The sequence below is a fragment of the Psammomys obesus genome, unplaced genomic scaffold, assembly GCF_907164565.1.
Source record: "Psammomys obesus unplaced genomic scaffold, mPsaObe1.curated_primary_1811, whole genome shotgun sequence".
Taxonomy (NCBI): domain Eukaryota; kingdom Metazoa; phylum Chordata; class Mammalia; order Rodentia; family Muridae; genus Psammomys; species Psammomys obesus.
In genome coordinates, this window is record NW_026596345.1 from 1,007,593 (window position 1) to 1,030,430 (window position 22,838).

The 22,838-nt window shown below is 41.0% G+C and overlaps 1 protein-coding gene across 6 annotated transcripts in view; it reads left to right on the forward strand.

Annotated features, from left to right (window-relative positions):
• Window positions 1-22,838, forward strand: part of Elmo1 (engulfment and cell motility 1) — a 517,373-nt gene that overhangs the window by 349,023 nt on the left and 145,512 nt on the right. For all 6 annotated transcript variants that reach the window (XM_055597231.1, XM_055597230.1, XM_055597234.1 and 3 more), the window contains one exon: window positions 15,475-15,611. In XM_055597231.1, coding sequence (XP_055453206.1) covers window positions 15,475-15,611 — 137 coding nt within the window. The remainder of the gene's footprint in view (window positions 1-15,474; window positions 15,612-22,838) is intronic.

Genomic DNA, 22,838 nt, shown 5'->3' on the forward strand with positions numbered 1-22,838 from the left:
AAAAAAAAAGAGTTTACTGAAGGAGTTTTAAAATTTTTTACAATTTATTCATTTTAATATCCTGATTGTAGCCCCCCTCCCTCATTTTGTTCCACACCCATCCTGCCTCCTTCTTTCTGCCTATCTCCTTCCTATAGTCCACTGAAAGGGGGAGTCCTCCTCCCCTGCCATCTTACCCTAGCTTATCGAGTTTCATTAGGACTGCCTGGATCCTCTTTCTCTGTGGCCTGGCAAGGCGGCGGCGCCAAAGCGAAGTGATCAAAGAGCAGGCAACTGAGTTCATGTCAGAGACAGCCCTTGCTCCCATTTCTTGGGAACCCATATGGAGACTGAGCTGCCTATAGGCTACATCTGAGCAGGATATCTAGGTCCTCTCCTCCTTGGACCTTGGTTGTTGCATCAGTCTCTGCAGGCCTCCCTGGGCCCAATTTTTTTTTTTTTTTGGCTTTGTTGGTCTCTGTGCGGAGCTCCTGTCCCCTCCAGGCTATTCTATCCCCCCCCTTAAGAAAATTGGGAATAGTGCTATCTCAAGATCCAGCTATACCACTCCTGGGCATATACCTGAAAAGATGCTCCACCATTCAACAAGGACATTTGCTCAACTATGTTCATAGCAGCTTTATTTGTAATAGACAGAATCTGGAAACAGCCTAGATGTCCCTCAATGGAAGAATGGATACTGAAATTTTGGAATACTACTCAGCTATTAAAAACAAGGAAATCATGAAAATTGCAAGCAAATTTGAGTGAGATAATCCAGAAGCAAAGAGACATGCATGGTATATACTCACTTATAAACAGATATTAGCCTTGTAATATAGAATAACTACTAAAATGCCAGAGTACTATGTGAGAGTTAAACAGTTCCTGAGTGTGGAGTGAGGGTTGAAAGAAAATTAAAGAAAAATAACACACTACACACAAGATCAGTTTGAGGGGCTGCCAGTAGAAACTGTCGCACCTAGTTTATTCCACAATTTCTTTTTTATAGTCAGAGCAAAGCACGTTGGTACAATGAAGCAGTTCGAAAGATCAAACTTGTTTAGCTCAACCACTTGTTTGTGTGATCCATGCAAACAAAAGGGAAGGAACTTGGCAAAACATCCTGCCTATTCCTGTGTTCAGGTAAAGGCCAGGGTGAAAACATGTGTTTTTTTGGTTTTTGTTTTTTGTTTTTTGTTTTTTTTTCTGAGAACTCAATAACAAAGCAGCCTGACAAACAAGAAGCTTTTGACACTAAAATCTACAGGCCTAAAGAAGCTAAACAACAAGGAGGACCTCAGGGAAGATGCTTAAATACCATTCATAAGGGCAAACAGGATAGACACTGGAAGCAGTAGAAGAGAGGGAATAGGATGGGAGCCTACCATAGAGGTCCCCTAAAAGGCTCTACCCAACAGGGAATTGAAGCAGATGCAGAGACTCCCAGCCAAACTTTGTGCAGAGTACAGGGAGTCTTACCGAAGGATTTTAAGCAAAAGGAGTGTGTAGCTATAGTTAGGTTAAAATGTGATCCTCACTGGGGGTCCATAGTCTTCTCAATCAAGCTGACCACATATCACCAAAACCCTAGTATTGGTTTCTGTAGAGTAGTGGGATTCAGGCTTTATATGTTGTTTTGTTTAATGAAATGAGAGTAAACAGAATTGTTTTTTAGTGAGTTGCTGTAATGTAATTTGTCTAGTTTTCCTGTTTTGTCTTTAATTGTCACATGATAATTGTACATACTCATGTGGTGTGGTATGATATAACACTTCATTATAGGTGTGCAGCCTGTAATGTTCAACTCAGGGCAAATGGCTATCAACTTGGCTACTTACTGATGAGATATTCTAATACCCAAGAAAGCTGGGATGACTGTAGATATACAGGATCAGGCAAAATCTAAGAGGCTGTTCTTTATTATGGTGACCCTGGGCAAGCCCATGTCTCTTAATGAGCAACTGTGTAGGAGCAGTGGCAGTGCTGGGCCCAGGAGCTGTGCCTGCATTACTTTGGTTTAGAGCATCTGCAGGCCAACTGCTTTCCAGAATTACTTTGGCTCTGCCTCTCTGGCTATGTGACCCAGGCACATTACACAGTTTCCTGTGCCTCCCAGCACTTGGTAGAGTGTGGCACAGAGGCAGGTGGCTCGCTTATGAGCTTGAGGCCAGTCTATTCTACACAACGAGGACCAAGGTAGCCAGAGATGCCTAGTCAGATCATGTCTCAATCGATCAAAATGAAAAAAAGGATTTAACCTGTCTCATGGGGGTCCTGTGAGAATGAAATATTAACTGCCAAGTTCCAGGAACAGAGAATGGTATATATGACATTCTTCATGATTATCTAATGATAATACAATGATTGATTTAGGTTGATTTTCTTAATCTTTCAGTGTATTAGCCTTGAATTAAGCATATTTTGTGACATCGTTATTGAATAACTAAAGAATTTAGAAGTCTCTGAAATCGAGAGTGTAGGAATTATTAATTTTTTCCAAGCACTAACATACTAAGAGACTAGAAAATTCTGGGCTGTGGTGCCATATCTAAGCAATGTTTATTCAAAACACACCTGAGATAAAGAGGTAAATCTCCAGAAATATAGTCAATGAGGAGAGTTTTGTTTAGTTTTGGATTTTTGAGACAGTCACACTGTGTAACCAAGGCCAGCTTGGAATTCACTGTATAGTCTAGCGTACCATAGACTTCATGGCAGGTACTTCTACCTTGTCCACTGCATCTTTGTGGCTTAATAATTATTCATTTGGTTATTATTAAAGCACTCCAGATAAAAATCCAAAAGGAACTTTAGTTTTTTTCCTATGGTAGAAACTATCTAGTTAGTGCCAGGACTCTGATCCCAAGCGAAAAGGAATCCCTGGCTTCTCTTGCTGCTGGTGAGTGAGCTGAGTGGCTAGGACCTAGCTTTTGTTTCTGTTCTAACACTCCCTGGTCAAAATCAAAGTAGAGGAGGAGAGAGTTCATTCGTGTTACAATCCATCATTAAGGGAAGACAAGGCAGAAACTTGAAGGCAGGCCCACGTGCTATTCACACCACATTCATTACCTCATGCAAGTGAACTTATTTCTTAGCCAGGAACCATGGAGGAGGATAACTTAAACTCTGGCTTTCCTAAATACTTCAGTACCGTCTGCCTGGGTATGGTGCCACCCACAGAGGGCCCTTCTACACCAGTTAACAATCAAGACAGTCTCCTTATAGGCATCCACAGGCCATTCTAACCATAGAAAATTTCTCACTTGAGAGTTTCCTCTCAGGTTACTCAACATTGTATCAATTGACAACTAAAGCTAACCAAGGTAACTTCTTGTTGCCTTAGGATTGATGCCAGAAGCACCACGGTGGGATTTTTATGAAGATGAATGAAAATCTGTGTAAGGAAACAGTTCCTGGTACTTGTGGTTTCAGATAGCTTTGCTGCTTGGCCCTATTTACTGCACTGAATAGTATGGGGTTAAGATTATGACCTTTTCAAATTTTTCAGCCAGTTTTTACTCTGTCCACGTGCTGGGAGACCTCTGTTTGCCCCGTCAAGGCTTTCTCACATGAGCCTTGGCCTCAGAGTGTGGTCCTTATGTTCTTCCGTTGAAGGTACTGAACACAGCTGTTTGAGGTAAAAATGTTAGGGATTAGCTCATTGGTTATTTACTGATATGGATCTCTATCCTCTCAAATCCCACCTTGGCAAAGCATGCTTGTCAGTGGATTACGCCCTTAACACCACCTGTGCTTCCCTTAATTCCACCCTCAGGGTTAAGGCGCTGTAAACACTGCCGAGCAAGCCCTGAGGTGGTATGGCAGGAAGAGAAGGGCTACAGTGAGTAATAAACTCCATGCTCCTGTGCACACCTGGGGATTGTTAATGCAGGGCTCCCTGCTGGGGATTGACTTGCCTAACAGGGATGCATCTCCGTGTTTTAGAAACATAATCAGATATTTTGTTTTTCTGTTGAGATTGTGTAATAAGTTTGCTTCCATTGTAATGTTATTCACTTTTTGAGAGAGCTTTACAGTCTTTATAATATTCTTTAAAATACTCTTCACTTTGTTCTTTCTTGAGGAGTTCTGTTTATGTTTACAACATTCTTTTTTTTTTTAATGGGGGCTCTACAGCTTTTATAACAGTCTCCATTGTTCTTTTTGTGGGATCCAATTGCAGGATTGCTACAGAATTTATACTATTTTTTTTTACAGTATTCTTCTTCTTTTTGTTTTATACTGATTTCGTACAGTGCTTAGAAGGCCAAAGCAAAACAAACTGAACAGGAAGTCTAAGACATGGAGATGGGAAAAAGTATGTCAGGTAGACCCCAGCAACTTTAAGCTACACTTTTGCAACAAAAATAATTCACCGCTCTAAAGAATGGACATAAAACATATCACGAGTTGTCAAAGCACTACCGATTGAACTTATGACCTGATTTTTTTCATTGTCCTATTTTAAGAGAACATCTAAGTTGGTTTTAGAAAGTGGAGGTTGGGTAGACACGCACTGGGCCATTCTGAAGGACGGACTATTTTAAGGCATCAGGAAAAGGTGTGTGTGATGTGGCACCTTCCTGAGTAAGTCCCCTTCTGTCTGCTGCCCCACTGCAGGAGGGCTCTGATGGAGCTGATTGCACAGAAGCTGGGGGATATGCCTCGTGCTCTGTAATTTAAAGGATGGCATGGTAAAAACCACAGAGAAAAAAAGTGTGAAGCTGGAGGTACAAGGAGGATGGGAACCAGGAGACAGGATGTGAGGTGCTATGTTCCTGAAAGGCTGAGAAAGGAAGCCATGAAGAGACCAGACATGACTAATTCCCAGTCTGGTGTCTCATGGGCTCATTACACAGAGGGACTCTGGCAAGTGCAGTAGGTGAAGTCTATGGAAGCCTTAGGAATGACATGCCTATATCAAAGAGCTGGTCGGGAGAAGGTAACTGACACTGTGGGCTTCACACAGACGGAAAGCAAGAGCTGAGCATGTGGAGGCAAAACTGGGGGTAATGTGCTAGATTTCGAGATATCAACTGTGATTGATTTCAAGAGTTTGCTCAATGGTCAGAAAAACACTACCGGTGGCCTTTGTATTTGAATTAGTGACACCTGTAGATGGACACTGTTAGGTCACTTACGGGAGGCATTGACTGGACAATGACAAGTAAGTGCATTGTTGTGAGAAAGCCTTGACTGGTCAGTCCCTTGGTTTACTTCTATCCTACTCAGAAGTACTTATTCTTAACCTACCTTGTCTGCTCCTCAGATTAATGCCATTAGCGTCAGGCCAGGGGCAGTCTAAGTCTCAGGATGTCCCCACACAGTGCACACACTCAATGGAATCTACGCCCACCTGCAGAGTAATCAGCCCAGCCTGCATGGGGAGACAGGGAATTATTTATATTCATACTCAATTTGATCTGTGACAGTCTCTTTTAAAACATTATTTGATATTTGTCCTCTGTGTGAGTGCAAAGCACGTGAGGGCTCGGGAGTTACCGTGGCTGTGAGCCACCGCGTGGGCACAGGTCCTCTGCGAGAGCAACAAGTACTCGGAAACACTGAACCATCTCACCGGTCTTTCTGACGTTCTCTTAATGTATCAGTTTGTTTTTTTTTTTTTTCAGGATAAACTTTCTCAAATAATGTTATAAATCGGTGGGCTGAATGTGCTCCTTCACTGACTGCCTTGGACTGCTTACCTCCCGACTTGAATATCCCTCTTGATCTCTCACTATCCTTCAGATTCCTCCAGAGAAACAAAACCAGTAATAAGTAAATGTATATGATATATTTATGTAATATATAAAATATATGAATATTATATATATATTGAATATCATATATATGAATACTTATAGATAATAGTCATCCTAAGAAATACTATGTATAATAACATATATATGTATATAATATTCATCATATAATTATATACTATAATCATATATTATATTCATTCATGTAATATTCATTACCCAGACCCAGGCAGGCAAACATGGTATATACTCACTTATAAAGCCATAAAGTACAGGAGTACCAGGGTACAAACCACAGACATAAAGTAGCTAAGTAACAAGGAGGACCCAAGAGAGGATGGTCAAATTTATACATTCTTAAGGTGAGACTTTAGATTTATGATGATACAAATATTTATAAGGTTCTGAATGAGGAATTAGCTGCAGAGTCACTGGAGGCCAAGCAGCCCCAACATTCACCATGTGGGAAGAGGAAAAACAGTAAAACTGATGATGATACTATTTGGTCTACATCTGAGAGCCTGAGAAGTGGGGAGTTAACATGTCAGACCCAGTCCTTTACAGAGGAAGCTCAGCTGACATGTCCCCGATCAAGCACTTATGTAGGAAAACGGGACCAGATTCATCCTGCCTCTAAATTTTGGATTGTTGGGCCTGGTGTGGTACATGCATTCAAGTGGTAGCATTCAGAACTACCTCCGAAACTACAAAGGTCCACCTTGACCCATAGAATTAAACCACACTGATTCCCAAAGCCAGGTAGTCTGTATTTAGCAGGCTAAGTGTGGCACACTCCGACACTGCAAAGCCACAGGACTGATTCTGTTTTCCAGTAGATGCTTTCCCTGTACCCCCCTTTTCAGCCTTGGGCCAAGAATGTGAATGTGCAGTCTCATCCCTGAAAGTGGCTCTAGAAGTGATGAATTTTATTTCCCCAGCAGATAAGGTGCCAGGGGTATGAATTCTATTTCCTACTTTTCTTGATCTGAGTTAGAGGACAAAGGAAAGGAGCAAGAGCATATCAGCATGATCATTTTATAATTATAAGCAAACTCCCAGGAGTCACTATACTCCTGTTATCAGAAATCTTCACTTACTAGACTTTCTCTATATTTGCTTTTGGCTAAATAGCTCACAAGATGACCTTGACAGTGCTACTTTATTACTGAAAAGAAGAACTGGGGCTAAGTCATGACAGGTTGATTATGTAAGACTTTTCCACAACTTAAACCAAAGATATTTTGGTTAAAAAAAAAAAAAAATATATATATATATATATATATATATATATATATATATATATATGCATATGCACACACACATGCCATATTTATGTCCTGTGCATTATATGGCTAGCATGTACAGAGCACTAAAATTATGGCAAATGTCCCTGTTTCTCTCCCCGACTCATTTCATGTTCTAAATTCAATGTGTGGATATACAAGACTCAGTGGTTTTTCAACCGTATGCTAATTTTATCTTTACATAATTCCTCTGTACTGAAGTTTATAAGTCTTTGTATTTGATGGCATTGGGTCTTCTGAGTTTGCCATTTGAGCTATATATATATTAATTGCTTCATTAAAACTAGTAACAACTAATACTTATGCAATGTTTATATTTGATAACATGATCCATTTTACATTTAACTCTAAGCACACAGCTCAGTGAGATCAAAGGTATTCTGTTTTTATTTTAATGAAAAAATCAAGGTCCACTTGATTAAAATAGGGCACTCAAGGTCATGTTGCTCCTCTGTGGTAATAGAAGGATTGGCACCCTGACCAACGTCATGCAGCCTCTCTGGTCTTTTGTAACCACAGCCCTCATGCCTGGGGCATAGCCTCAGTAGATTTTTGGTGAGGTTGTGCCTTTTGTCTTGATTTTCAACATTAATACTGGTTAGTATTTCTTTTCTCTTTCTCCAGATCCTGGAGAAAGACCTGCAAAGAAAGTGCACAGGGAAGCACTGGATTCACTACTGTGTCTGTCTCTTGATTGTTGGTTTCATACTATTTTTAGGCTTGGTAGATGGTAAAAAGGACTACCTACAGTCCTACTAAAGCTGACTTCAGGAGCTGCAAAGTGCTGAGAAAGTTTAAAACCTCCGATTCTGCCTGAAGTAGTGGGGGTTGGGGGCGTAGCTTCTCCAGGGGCTTAATGGAAATGGAACTGCAAGTTCTCTGCCCTTGCTCTCCTCACCTCTCCTACCTACAAAAGGTTCTGAACTTTTAAGCATCTTCCCACCTAGTGCCGCTTCACAAAATCAAACAGCTAAGTAATACCAGGTCTAAAAATAGAAAACCCAAGGTCTTCTGGGGGACAGCTAGATGATTTCCTGCAAAGATATACATCTATACATTTGCATCTCAGAATTCATAAATGTGTAATTTGGACTTACCACAGAATCACAGATAGTCCTAAGGTGAGTTTCTGTGCCATGAAAAACTGCTGACATTTTTATGGTTTCTCTCGCAATTGCCACGAGTTAAATTCTTTTGAGTGTATTTGATTTATCCCTTCTTCCTTGTAATTCATAACTTTATAGTAAATTCCATATGTCTTAGGCCTATTTATTAATCTTTCAACGTGCACATTTTCAAAGATCATTGCTACTCAAATGGCTCACGATGTCATGGTAGAAATAGTATAATTTTCCCACTGCCTCCCAAGCCCATGTCTCACAGTTATCACAAATGAGTTCAAAGACTCTCTTTGCATAACTCAGGTCATGGAGAGCTTTTTAGCAACTTAAAAATTACACGTGTCTGAGAAAATTACCATGGAAGAACAAAATTGCTCTATACTTGCCTGTGTCATCTTGTTATCTTTAGTCAGCTGATTTTTTTTTTATGTAAAGTTCTACATAAGCTGGTATGAATAAGTTGAAAAGGCATAAAACAACTAGCAATTTTCTTATGAAGAATAAATACTAGGGCAGAAAACATTTAGCTAAGCCAGTAAATGCTATATTGATGCCTTAATACCCTGCGTAAAATGTACAGATGCAATGTGTGGTCATCTTGTCTCTTCAGGAAGCGATGGGAACAGTGTAGGCACAATCTCCAATTTCTATAACTTTCAATGAGTATTAGAAAGTAAAAATATAAAACATTTCACAATCTTGCATGTCGTGGGGGGGGGGATTTTGGACTTAGCAATATTTCACCCTGTCTTATGTACAGGTATAGGTAAGAAGGGAACCCAGGTGTGGGTTATAAGGTCTCAGGAACATTTTCAGAACCGTGCTTTGTGCTAGTAGTATATTCACCACACTGTATCAGCGATTATTTTCTGAGAACCTAATGATAATCTGGGCCTCATCTCATATTATCCAATAGAAAATAAGAACACATCTAATTTGGCAGGATGACTTTTGTGTTGTATAGGATCTTGTACTTTAGGCTAAGACCCCAGTATAACTGTATCAAGTGGGACTTCCAAGAAACGGAGGCTGGTTAGTCACTGGGGTTATTGCTGTGGTTAGGATTATTGCTGGCTGTTTAGATTGAGTTCTCTCATATGAATAGGTTGTTATAAAAGCAGATTTGGCTTCTTGTCCTTGGATGTAATCTTTCCTTTATACAAATACTCTCATATATATTTTTTTTTCCTCTGCATGTAGCCAAAAGGCCTTAGTGGTAGCAGGTGCTTAGTGGTGGCACGATGCTTTTGGACCCTCAAAACTGTGAGTGGTATAAACATCTTCTCTATATGAAGCACCCAGCCTCCAGAATTTTCTTACAGTGATAGCAAATGGGATGATAATGCTGCTATTTAAGTGTGTCACATGCTTACTTTATTTTTAGAGCTTACATGTGTAGATTATAGTTACTAATAAATGAATTACATGTTGGCAAATTAACATTCTAACTTAGCCCTGAATGTATCTTTATATTTCAAATTGAAAAGACCAGTGAGTCAATTCTCTTGTATAAAATGGAATCTCACCGGGTTAAAAATAGCGTGCTTAAGAACAATTTGGCTTTTAAAATGTCTTACTATTTTTGTCTCATTGAATGCTTCTCTCTAAATTTCATTTATAAAATCATTGCCTGCTACCTCAGTTATCTTCTATATTAAGACTTGCTGTTTTCTTTAAAAAACAATAATAAACTCATCCTCCTTATAATTTTTTTTTTAAATCTCTGAATTGGAGACTATCCTTGAGACCAAGTCCTTCCTTGTGATCATTGGTAAACTCTCGTATCTAACTGTGTGGCCTTGGACATCTATATCATGACTGATGGGCTTGGTAATCCTCTTGATCCAAGCTACATTGAGCTTCCTCTTGTGGTTCCTATTTCATCCCCTCGGTGACGCAATTCTTTTAGTTTTGCATGTGAGAAAAGACTTTCCTGTGTAACCCAGTTGACAGAGCTATGATTGGAACCTCAGTAGTTTAACTTAAGGCATCTGTTATCATGGAGTCTGAGGTGAACCACTTTACCTCTCTGACCGCTCTTGCCTTCCATTGCATGTAATTATTCAAATGGATTCTGTAATAACTAATCACTTTGGCAATGTAACACACCCGGGAAACTGGAGACCTTAGCTGAATAATTGCCTCCAGCAGGATTGACCTATATATATGTCTGTGGAGACATTTTATTGATTTCTGTTTGATGTAGGAGAGCCCAGCCAAGCCCACTGTGGGCAGCACCATCCTTAGGCAGGTGGACCTTAGTTATATAAGAAAGGTAGCTGAGCACGAGTAAGCGAGAGAGCAAGCTGGTAAGTCTTTGTTCTGTGGTTTCTGCTTCAGGTTCTTGCGTTGAGCTTCTGGCATGGTTTGTCTGTATGGTGGACTGTAACCTGTAAAATGAAGCAAATCCTTTTCTCCTCTGAGTTGTTTTTGATTATGGTATTCATCTACAGCAACAGAAAGCAAATGAGGACAGACCCTGAATATGTACATTGTAAAAGTTTTAGAGAAAAAAAATAATTCTACTATTAAATATTTTTTTTATTATTTTAATATAGGGAGATCTTAAAGAGTGACATGTCCTTTGTTTCTTGTGTATGATGTGATGGACTGGTCTTCTGTCTACCTCCTTGTCAGTGAAAGGGGGAGGACTTAAAGAATCATAGGATGAATTGTGCGCTGTGACACATACCTGTGTTCCCAGGAGGCTAAGTTGATAAGATCATGAGTGGAAAGCCATCCAGGGGTACATTGAGGTACCCCACCTCAAACAAAGAAGAATAAAACAAGAGGGCCTGGTGATGGTAAAGCAGTCCTTTCTTGGAGAGTCTGAAAACACTGTTCCCAGCCCTTCAATGCAGGGCAATTAACATTTTTATCCCTTTGGTTTTTGTGTGTGAAGTGCAGATGGTAGGAGTTTATTCAGGTGGGAAAGTCCAGAGTTAAGAGTTCACAACCCAGTGTTTCCTCTACCTGTGAAATTTCATCTTTGTGATCTCACAGGTTTTAACACAACCAATAAGAGTTATTGGTCCCGTTCCCTCTGTATCTACTGGAACCCAAGAGCTACTCCGCAGAGTCTGCTTGCTTTCTCATCTCTAGCATTGATGGAGTCTTGTATGCAGCTATGGAAGGCCACTGTTGGTGATGGAATAGGAGAGGATATGCATCAGGCTCTTCACCATGTACTTTGTGGAAATGATTTAATTTAATGCTTTCAAACATCACATGATTACAGGCTCCAGAATCTTAATCATGTAAGGATATACAGCATGTTAGGAAATATGAAGTTTCCTGTTTGCATGCAAATATATTTGACTGTAACCCTTGTACTTACTGCCTATTTCCTCCTTGTCTCATGACCTCCACATAATTTTAGGCGAGTGTTTTCTTAAGTTTGAAGACAAGTTTGGGTTGTTATGGTGTCTCCATAGTGGCACCCAGAGCTCTCTCTAACTATCAAGGATACAGTCTTCATTTTTAGATTGATGAAATGGTTGTAGGAGTACAGTCATCATCCTGCATTCCAGACACAAAGGAGTTAAACTAGGAAAGCAGGAGCGAAGGATGATACATTAATAAAGCCTTCCTCTTCTTCCTTCCTTCCTGGAAATTATGCTAAGAAATTTCTGCTTGACTCCCTGAGCATTACCCAATGTTTGACTGTGAGTATCAGCATCTGTTTTGAAGTGCTGCTAGGTAGGGTCTCTCAGAGGACAACTATCAGGCTTTTGTCTGTAAGCTTAGCAGAGGATAGATCATAATGTCACTTCCCACTGATGGTACTGCCTTATCAGGCCATGGGGAATAAGACATGCTCAGTCCTGATGTAACTTGATGGGAAAGGGAGATCCCCTTTTCTGAGGAACAGGAGAGAGGGGAAGGAAAAGGGAGGAGGTCTAGAAGGGGAAGAGGAATAGGGCTACAAACAGGATGTAAAGTGAATAAAAAATAAGTTAATTAATTTAAAAAATAAATAAATAATAAAAAAGAACTGTCTACTTTTGAATGTTTGGTCCTCAGTTGGTAGAACTATTTGGGAAGGATTAGAAGGTGTGGTCTTTTTTGGAAGAGGTGTCCCACTAGGTGTGGGCAACCTCAAAGCCCCAACCCAGTCCCAGTTAGCTCTCCATAACTCCAATTTACAGAGCAGGGTGTAAGCTCTCGGCTACTGCTCCAACACCATGCTGGCCTGCCTTCTCCACTGCTCTCCACCATGATGGTCATAAACTTACTCTCTGAAATTGTAAGCCCTCATTCAACTTTTCTATAAGTTACCTTGGTTATAGTGTTTTGTCATGGCAATAGAAAAGCAGCTGAGATTCTATGCAACTTGAAAAGTCATCTCATCTGATCTTTCCGAATCTCCTAATTTTTTAAAATCTTTCAAAAAGGAAACAGTGGAAAGGAAAAAAAAAGAAACTAATACCCCTTTCATGTGCTTGCAAATAAGCGACTATAACCTAGACGAAACCACCGTCCAGTACATGGCCCACAGAGGTAGAATCGCTGGCCCTAGTTCTGTGATCACAAGACCATGTGTTCTCAACCAGTAAGGGCTAAGTGTGCACTTGTTGGGAGCCCCATTGCATTGCAGGCCATTATCCGGATTCTTGTTGAAGGAGGGGTACAGGAGCCTCAGGAAAGTGTGAGGAGAAATTAATTTTCTAGGCAGCAGCCACCAGGAAATTACCTGAACTCTTAATGTCAGGGAAGGCTGGAAGCCTGCTGCTGGGTCAGCTAAATTGTAGGTTCCAAATGCTTACTTAGGGTCACTTAAAAAAATCTCATGATGGAATGCTTTGTTTCTACAGCTTTTGCCTTCCTCTTACATAAAATGAAAACATCCGTAATGCCCACCTCCCTGGGTTGTTACAAAGATAGCGCCTGTGGAAACTGGCACATAATGTTCATCGAACAATACTGCCTATTAGTATGAGCCTGCTTCTCTCTCCCTCTCTCTCTCTCAACCCAACCAAAAACAGGGCTCATGGGTTCGGAGCTGTCTCAGCTCCAGTCATGCTATAAAAATTTAACTAGGGCATAAAGTACACATATAATCACACTAGGTCCAAAAATGATACTGTGATAATGTGATTAATAACGAGTTCTTGGATGGTAATAGCATCTTAAGTTGCTTCCGTAGACTTGTAAATTTCATGGGCTCCAGAGCTTATGGGAGTGAGACTGACGGCTGACGGCTCATTGCCCAGAGCAGAGAGTTGCACGGCTCGCCTGTATTGGTGTTACACAATCCCTAAATAGCTTTGTGTCTCGGGTCAAAACTTCACATTTGCTGGAGTCTCTCTGGGGTGGAGTGACTTTACTTGTGTGCTCTTGCTTTCCATTGCTGAGATGTGAGCAAGCTTGACAAGTACAGGAAACTCCTTGGGAACAGTGTGCTGCTGGTATCTGAGACTTGGTATGACCAGCACCTCTCTCCAGGTTTCCATTCACTTTTATCTTTTCCAGGATGAGTTGTCTATAAATTGTATGTACCATGGGATGTTCTCTAAAACCTAGAAAGAAGGCAGAGTGAATTTCATTTCCGAGTTTTGGTTAAGAAAATACAGTCTAAGAAATGCAAAGTGACATTCCCCTGCTTGGCATGTGCTGGACATGAATTCAGATCTTTGCTTCTAGGTCTTTTCTGCATGACTGCATTGCAAGTACCATCTGTCCTTATGTCTGGGAGATAGTAGCATTTGTATATCTTCATATCAAGTTGTCCTTTCAAAAGGGGTAAACTGTACTAACACATACCCATTTGCTATAGCTTTAGATGGTCAGATGTTCATAATTGCTACACTCAGAAGGCCCTGTGCCTGGATGGGGTTGGCATATAACAACTACGCTGGGGTTGTTACACCCACTCTAGCATTGCTAGGGTCAATAGCCAGTTTAGAACACCAGGGTTCACAAGAATCGTGTTGTGCAAAAAGTTAAGTGGATATTCATGCGCATGGCAGGCAGCACGGCTCTCGGCAGGCCTCTGGAGTAAGCTCCACTCCAACCCTCCCCATCTCACCCCTCCTGGATTTCCAAGGCCTAAAGTTATACCACCCCAAGTCTTTAAGACTCGTCAACCTTTGAAGAGACTCCAGTACAATAGAAGCATTCACTGTGTGAGCATCACTCATAGTTGCTGTGTGCGTGCATGCGTGTGTGTGTGCGTGCGTGGGTGTGTGGGGGTGTGTGTTTAAACTTTGGATTTTTTTTTTTTTGTGTGTGTAGGGGGTGCTGGTCACAAAGCTGAGTTCCCTGAACTGTACAACATCCCCCTCCTCTATGACACGGGTAATCAGAGATTCATCAGTGATCAAACAAGTTGTCACATTTATAAAAAGGACAGTATCCTGTCCTTTTGAGAGATGGCTCAGTGGTTAGGAGTGCTTATTGCTCTTCATGAGGGCCCTCAGCATCCATGTGGCCACTTACAAACTGTCTGTAACTCCTGTTCAACACCTGATTCTCTCTTCTGACCTTCGCAGATACCAGACACTCATATGCAGTGTACTTACTTGTATGCAGGTGAAATACTCAGAGGCATAAAAAAAATAATAATCATTTTGTTTTTTTTTAAGGGATTATAAGAGTGCAAGCTTGGAGGATTTCTGGGATGTGAGGAAGGGTTGGGGGTGGCTGAGGGAATGTGGCTCACCTGGATCTGTCCCAGCGAAGATCACCGTATCTGGGCTTGGAAACAGTCTGAGCTCATTTCCTGGTTGCCCATGAGAATAGGCTGTTGCAGCATTCAGAGCATTTGGGTTGCTTTGACCTCCAGCCATCTGTGCCTGGCCCGTAAAGTTAAATGGTCAGTGGCATCAGATGGTGAATGGCCACAAATAGCCCCTGCTCACTGCCACCAGAGGGAAAAATGCCCCCTGGAGAGATCATCATAGATGCTATTTTCAAAGTTGGAATTAATTGTATATTCAGGAAAGCCCATCTTCTGCCAATTATTCTATTAGGATGATGGAGGCATTATGTCTCAGAAAACAGTTGGAATAGTTTCTCAAAGGTCACCTGTATCAGCACTCCTAGAACAAAGCCCTTGGGGTCACATCCTGGGGTAGATTAGCAAGTGACATTTTACAGTCAAAGTATGTGCCTAAGAATAAGTCTGACCCTCCAACCTTAAGCTTTTATGGGTGGGAGCTGTCATTTGGTGCCTTTTTAAAATTACTTTTCTCCATGGTCACATAATCAAAACTATGTCACTTTGTCTCTATGGACACCTAATGTGAGTTTGACCTCATATTCTACTGTATTAATATGTCTGCCTTTGTTCCCATCTCTTTCCTCCAGCTAGTGAGACCTGTAATGACTTCCACCCGATGTTCTTCACCCATGACAGAGCTTTTGAGGAGTTTTTCTGCATTTGTATCCAGCTTCTGAACAAAACATGGAAGGAAATGAGAGCAACTTCTGAAGACTTCAACAAGGTAAAGGGGGTGCCGTAGCCTGGTGCACGTCATGCTGTCTTGCCGATTTGAGACTCATGCCTCTGACACAGCATGAGCTGTGCATAAAAGTAGTGGTCAAGGAAAGAGAAAGAGAGGGGCATAATTTTTAATTGGACCCCAAAATAGAAGCAACCTTACTAGGTATCTGCTTGGGGCAGCTTTGGTCCCTTTGTCTAAGCCAAGGCAACCAACAGATCCTTTCTGGGGAGACTTTGTCACGGTTTTCTCTTTGCGGTTTTGGTGTGGAGTGCCTTGTCACTGGTGTGAGGTTATTAGGCATGGTGTTTTCCCTCCACCTGTGAAGAAGACAGGTATGGAGCCAATACAACCAGGAAGACAGCTGTCTGCCCCATTGGTATCTTTGTGTGGTGTGACTGTCTTATGATCATCTGTCCGCTTCTATGTCCAAATGAGAATTTCTATAATGGAGGAGATCTCCACCGTCACCCCCCCCCCACCTCTCTGGAAACAGAGTTACCTGTACCATGTCTTGGTTTAAGTATTTGATTATTTGAATGAAGATGCTGTGGGACTTTAAAACGTTTTTATTCCCTGTAGTTGTGTGTATGTGTGTGTGCAACATACACAGAGTCCAACTTATAGGAATCAGTTCTTTCCTTTTACTGCCTTGATCTTGAACCCAGGGCTTGAACTCAGGTCATTAGTCTTCGTGGCGGGTGCCTTACCTGCTGTGCCATCTCACCAGCACTTGTGTGTTTGTTCTTATGCTGTCATTACTTGCAAGATTATGACTTTCCCCTTTTTATAGGTGTGAGAATGTTCATTGAAATTTCTTGGGCAACTTAGAGGGGTTAGAAGCAGACTCCTTGTTTTTAATGCTAAAAAAATATCTTTATTTTTCCAGCAGCCAGGTATAACAGTGATGTCATGGCTAATCATGACTAGTTTTAGAGTATGGACAGGTAAAGATTAGCCTATAGTACTTATAAGATGCTTTGAAATAAGACAGTATCCCATTACCCAAGCTTACAGTCCTGGTCCTAAGGATCATAACTGTCTTTTAGAGGCTAAGAATTTGGCGTGCCACTTCTGTAGCTCTGGTGCATTGATAAAATCTAAACTCCAACTGCGCTTGCGTCCCTGTTCCCTTCTATCTGAATTTACGTCACCTGCATTGTGTTTTGTTTGTAAGTTCTGGTTTGTGGCATCTTGAATCCACATAAGTTGAAAGGAAGAGAAGCAGGAAAAGGCCTGACGCCTCAGCCAGGCACTGAGCTGCCTATCTCCCTGGGCATAATGATTTCACCTGCAGTTAGAACATCTTCCTCTGCTGTGCCTACCATCGAAATCACTGAAATCCGGCCAGGTCATTGTGCTCCACGTTGAGCAAGTCGCAGTTTAGAGCCACTGCGTATCTGAAGAGCGTTGTCTAAGCAGGCACCATTCAAAGAGGACTGGGAGGAAAGGAGCCATTAATTCGATTGCAATCATAGCCACAGCCTCCTCAGTGTACTTCACTTGATTATGAGAGACTTTGCCATTCAGGTGCAAATCATCCCAGAAAAAAGGAGGCCTTCCACACTCAAGCCATGAGAAGAGACTTAAATCAATAGCCTTTCAAAGTGGCTGTGGCCACTCTGCCCTGGAGCAGCATGACTCTTCATAGGCTGTGGGGAACAGACACTGAACCTCAGCTTTCTATGTTAGGACACTCACTCCTGGGGGAAGGCAAAGTCACCATCACTGTATATTAACATTAGTTCAAGAATGAGTGTCAGAGAGGGGTCAGGCATGGGAAAGACAGGGAATTTTAAATTTCCATAATAGTCTTCTTTTTCTCTCCTTATTTTTGAAAAACATATCAAAGATAGATATGTAAATATATACATGGATACGCTGAACTATAAATAGACTGATAGATATAAATAAATAATAAGTAGCATATGTATTCATTTTCTATTGCTATTGCAACGAATGACTGCAGAATTAGTAGTTAAAACAATGCGAATTTCTTATCTGACTGTTCTGTAATTCAGAAGCTAATGGTGTCTCATTGGGCCGCAGTTAAGGCTTCCGCAGAGCTGTTTGTCTGGCAGGTCTAGAGTAGAATTTGTTGCCTCACATTCTTTAGCGTCCGGAGACTGCATTCCTTGGTTTGCATCCTGCTTCTCCCTCTCCAAAGCCGATGGTGGTCATGAGTCCAGCCCTCTGTGGTGCCGCCCCATACCTCTGATGACTTCTTTTAAGTGCCCTGAGATTGTTTGGAATTTGGATAACCCAGGATAATAATCTCCCTGCTTTAAGGTTGGTGAAAAGCAACCTTAATTCTACCTGTAATCTAAATCAGACTTTGCTGTCTTGGAGATTTAAGCATGGGCATCCTTGGAGGGCATTTTCTTCCCCATCATCGTCTATACTTTATTTGTGCCTGTGCTCGAAAGTAATTCCAGAATTCTGCTGGTAGCTGCTCCAATACAGATATGTTTCTGTCCTTTTTCTTCTGTGTCCCTGTTCTGCCCACAATAACATCTTTATTTTAGGGGGAAAAGAACAAAGAGAGTGCAGTGTGAGAAAGCCACTGCTACGATTTGAAGGCAGTGTTTCCATTTTTTATTTCTTTTTTTTTCCCTTGCTTTCTGCCTATCAACCACTGTGCTGCTTTACTCGATAATAAATGGAAGGAGAGAGAAGTGCTGAAATTGAAATCAGTTCACTTTTCTTCTTGTTATTAACTTGGTAGCAGAGGAGATTGAATTTAAGAACAAATGTGGGTTTGGAGTTACTGGTAGATTTAAATGATTTCATGTTCCCGAGGCTTGTCTAAATTCAAATCCAGAAATATTTTAAAAGAACCCAACATGAAACACCATTGCTTTTGAAATGTTTTGGATACTCTCTCAGGCTCTGGTCAGTTTGTATACAACATGGAGGGGGGAGATTGAATTGCCTACCTCAAGGCCCCTAATTCAAGAATTTAATTTCACCAACACACCACATGTACCATGTTCTATCAGAGGCTTGAACTTCAGTCTGCCAATATCTGGAATGTACTGATTAATGTTACTAGTTAATCCACTGCTGGAAGAAAGTGCTTGGAAAAGCAGCTGTCCACTGCTCTTCCAGGCTTGAGAAGCAGCAGATGGAATATTTTTCTTATTTATGTAAGAGAAGTAGAATTTGAGAGTGATTAAAATATTTATGCTTTGAAAAGCACTTTCACTTTCTCAATATAGCAGTCTACAGAATAATCCATTGATTCAGGCCATTGAGTTTGTATTCTGTGTTTTCGCTTTTTATTACCAATATTTTAGAGCATATTTTATTCATTTCTATGAGTGTCAGGAAAGAGCTAAACGGCTGCCAGTTGCCTCCCCACACAAGCGGCCCAACCATCATTTGCAGCCCTCATTTATGATGTTTTGGGTACAATAATCTTATGTTTGTGTATTTCATGTTGTTTCTCCTTAAATATGCCAACAAGGGTTTGCATATGAAATATGGTTCTGTATGGAAGTGTTTCTCAACCTTGGGTACATTTGGATCAGTTGGGGCATCTTATCCCAGTGGGCTGTTGAACCACAGACCAGTGAAATCATGGGTTGTGTAAAATCTATCCATGGGTGCTTTCATGAAGTTAGAATTGATCACTAAGGGTGACTTGTATCAATAGAATTTCTTTTGACATGTGCCACACTTATCTCTAACTAATAGAGAATGCCTGCATGGATAGAGTACTGTAACCGTGTGTCATGTAGCTGTTCAAAAATTCCATGCTCGAAAATTAACAAAAATAAAAATGGAGATGGTATCTCATTCTCTCTTATGGTGGTTATAGTAACTGCGGTAATAAATATAAAATAGTTTATGGAAATAAATTCATATGCAGATATAACATGGCTTTTTAAAAAATCATAATATAAATCTTATTTACAAAACATGCATAAACAGCTTTATAAAAGACTTTTTTTTAGTATATTATGTTAAGAAGATAGTGAATTGTGAAGATGTCCATGAACCCTGAAATACATTCTGAACCAAATGACTAATCTAACAGGGACAAAAATAAACTTTGCTGATTTCAGCAGTTTGTTTTCAAGCAACTTTATGAACTGCCTTGTTTTCCCACATTGGCACAACATGCTAACAGCCTAAGAGAAAACCAGCAGGTCTCAGGAATCTTGTGTTCTTAACAGTTGGTGAGAATTAAGGCCTCTCCAACAACTCACTCCTTGACCAGACGGGTTTGGTGGTGGCTAAGCTGTTCTAGGGACCATCAGCTATCTCTCTCTCTCTCTCTCTCTTTTTTAATGATGTTGGTGGCACTGTCAAAACCAGCCTTATAAACCACTACCACACAACTTTGTTTGTTTCAATATACGGAAATGGGAGTGATGGTTTTAAAAGTGGGCTATTTTGGAATGTTATCCAACAGGAAAATAAGCGAGACACACTTGCTAGGGTTTGGAATCCTAGGCTCACAGATGAAAAGCTGAGGATGTTTAAAATGTCAGAGACTGAGCTGGGACAGCCCTGGTCTAGCAAGGTAGTTGCCCCATGGCCAAGCTGTGAGCTTCATCTGTGTCAATGGGAGAAAATCCCAATTAGGAAGAATTGGAGAACGGACCAGCAGGAAACTTCGTTCTTTGAAATCCCCTGAGGAGGATCCACTGAAAAGTAACCAACCCCTAGCAGATTATGGTGTGGCATCAAACGGAATGGTCTTTAAAATGTTAAAGCTAACAAATGCCTGGGTTCAAAGGGGGAAGGCTCGCTTTTCGCCTTGCTTTTGGCTTTCTGACTTTCAGTGTGTGCTTTGCAGAAGACAGTTGTATATTCAGAGGTCCTCTTCCTAGGCGTGCTTGGCTCCATAGTTGGGCAAAAGGCACTCTTTAGGTTCACTGAGCCAGCCTATGGAATGAAAGGTAGTCTGTAACTCTCATCATGAATAAACATGAGCCTCCTCATTTGCATGAGGCAGGTGACTGTAAAATATCTTGCAGCAAGTCATGAAAGGAAGCTTTGTGTGTCAGTGCCCAAGGGAAGCTGGGAGGACTCAGGGTTGTTTATCTTCATTAGAATTCCATCTAGTGCTGCTGTTATTGATCTGAACTGGACCCGGTGTAACTAATAAAGTAGGTGTAAATTTTAATTGAAACATGAATATTTAAGTAGAAGAGACGTCTTTTAAAGAACCCCCGTGTCATGCAATGAGATTATGTATTATTTTAGCTGTCCAGGCTATTAACAAGTGTTTATTCAAAAGCCTTCTCATCTGCCACAATAGGTTTGTGGGTTAGCCGTGCAATCAGCCAGACCTCCTGTAGAGCCAAATGCATTGTATGAAGAGATGTAGTTTTCCTCTAATGTGTCCTGCTGAATAGTGGCAAGTGGGCTCCTGCAACTTGTATTTTTCAGCTGCTAATTTAAGGTAGTGCTGGGCTTTGTTCATGGTCTTTGCCACTTTTTATAAGACTGTCTTCATCAGTCACAATTACACTATTGTAGGACAGCAGAAAGACCAAGAGGGACTTTGCTAACTTTGATTTTAGACAAAGCATTTGTTGCAAGAGACTGTAGGGTATTTGCTGTAGATAGTGTGTGTGTGTGTGTGTGTGTGTGTGTGTGTGTGTGTGTGTATTGAAAGCAGTTGACATGAGGCTGCCTGAGTTAGGCAAGCAATGGCACTGTGAAGCTATGTTTTGCAACCTCTCGTTTTTTGTTATACCCCCCATCCCCTTAGACTTTTAGATCATTTTCCTCCCTAATCACATTTTCCCCCTGAAATTGTTATTATAGAAACACTGAGTATTGTATATTTGTACCCGAGATAGATTTTCAGATATCAATAATATATATTTTATCCTGCCTTATATAGAGAACCACTGAAATTTGGCTTAGTCATAAAGTGAATTTTACCACAGTGGTAATAAATTCCTAAGTGAAGGAACTTTCTGTAAGGTTTCTGATTTTGAAAGTCTTCCTTTCCCAGCTTACCTCCAAATGCACTACAGGGGGCTCAGTGCTAGATGCAACAGTGAATGAAAAGCCCAGTTCTTCCTTTCTTGCTCTTGGATAACCTGGTAGAAGGGACTCAGAACTTCGGGCTTCAGATTTTTCATCTGTGAGATAGAAGCAAGACCATTACCTGTCACTCGGATCTCTCTGCACTCTCCTGGTGTCAGGTAAATTAGCTGTGTATCTCAGTTCTGGGTGGGAGTATGGAGGTGGGAGATGGCATACCATAGGGTTTTTGACTGCAAACATTTCCAGGAGGAGTGGACAAGCTTTTCACTTGGACAGGACGATTTCAGAATAAAACACTCGTTGCCATGGTTTCGGCTTCACAGCAAGCATACCTCATTCATGAAGAACCTAGATATGACCCTTTCCGGGTGTTTTGCACCTCCTGCACATAGCTGCTTACAACTGAGGATGCAGAGGACCCAGAGTCCTCCAAGAAGTCACTTTGTTGCGCCTGCTCCTATAATTACAGTAAAAATGGTTAGGTTGGTTGCCGTTTGTCTGAGAGGCCAGCTGTAACCATGGTCTGCTGAAGTCATGGCTACTGTGTTTTGCCTTCTGGACATTGTCTACCACTGAACATGTAAAATTCACGAGTTTCACAGATAGTTCCAGATAAGCCTGATGATGCTAATATATTCAGAGGGGATCTCTTAGTAATTCGAGTCTGGCATAGAGTTCTCACTTTCAAAGTCTTTCTCGAGCCTGTATAACTTTTCTTTGCTGTGTCAAGGTTTGGCAACTGTGAGAAAGAAACAATTAGCAGCTTCTTTAGCTCAACAGCAGCACAATCCATCAGTCTCTTAGTTCAATTATAGACAATCCCTTAGCAGGAGAATAGTCACTACCCACCACGCTGGCTGCTCTACATAACTTTATTCAGAGGCATCTGAAACTTCTTTCCTTTCTATTAACTGTGCTTTGGGGCTCTGAATGAGTGGTTAACAAGTTCCTGTGACCTGGATTCCAGACCCCATTGTGGATTGTATGAGAGATTTGATAATGGCAGGGAAACCACTTTATTAGTATATGTCCAATTAACAGGAAATCACCTGCATTTTAAGTAAGGCATAATGAGATGAAAGCTCTTTAAATTAAAGGACAGATAGGAAACAGAGTTGCCTGTCTAGGAAGGGTACCATTGGGTGCTGATCTCTCATAAGATATTAACTCCTTATTGATCAAAGAAATACTTATTTTGTAATGGCAAAGTAAATTATGTTT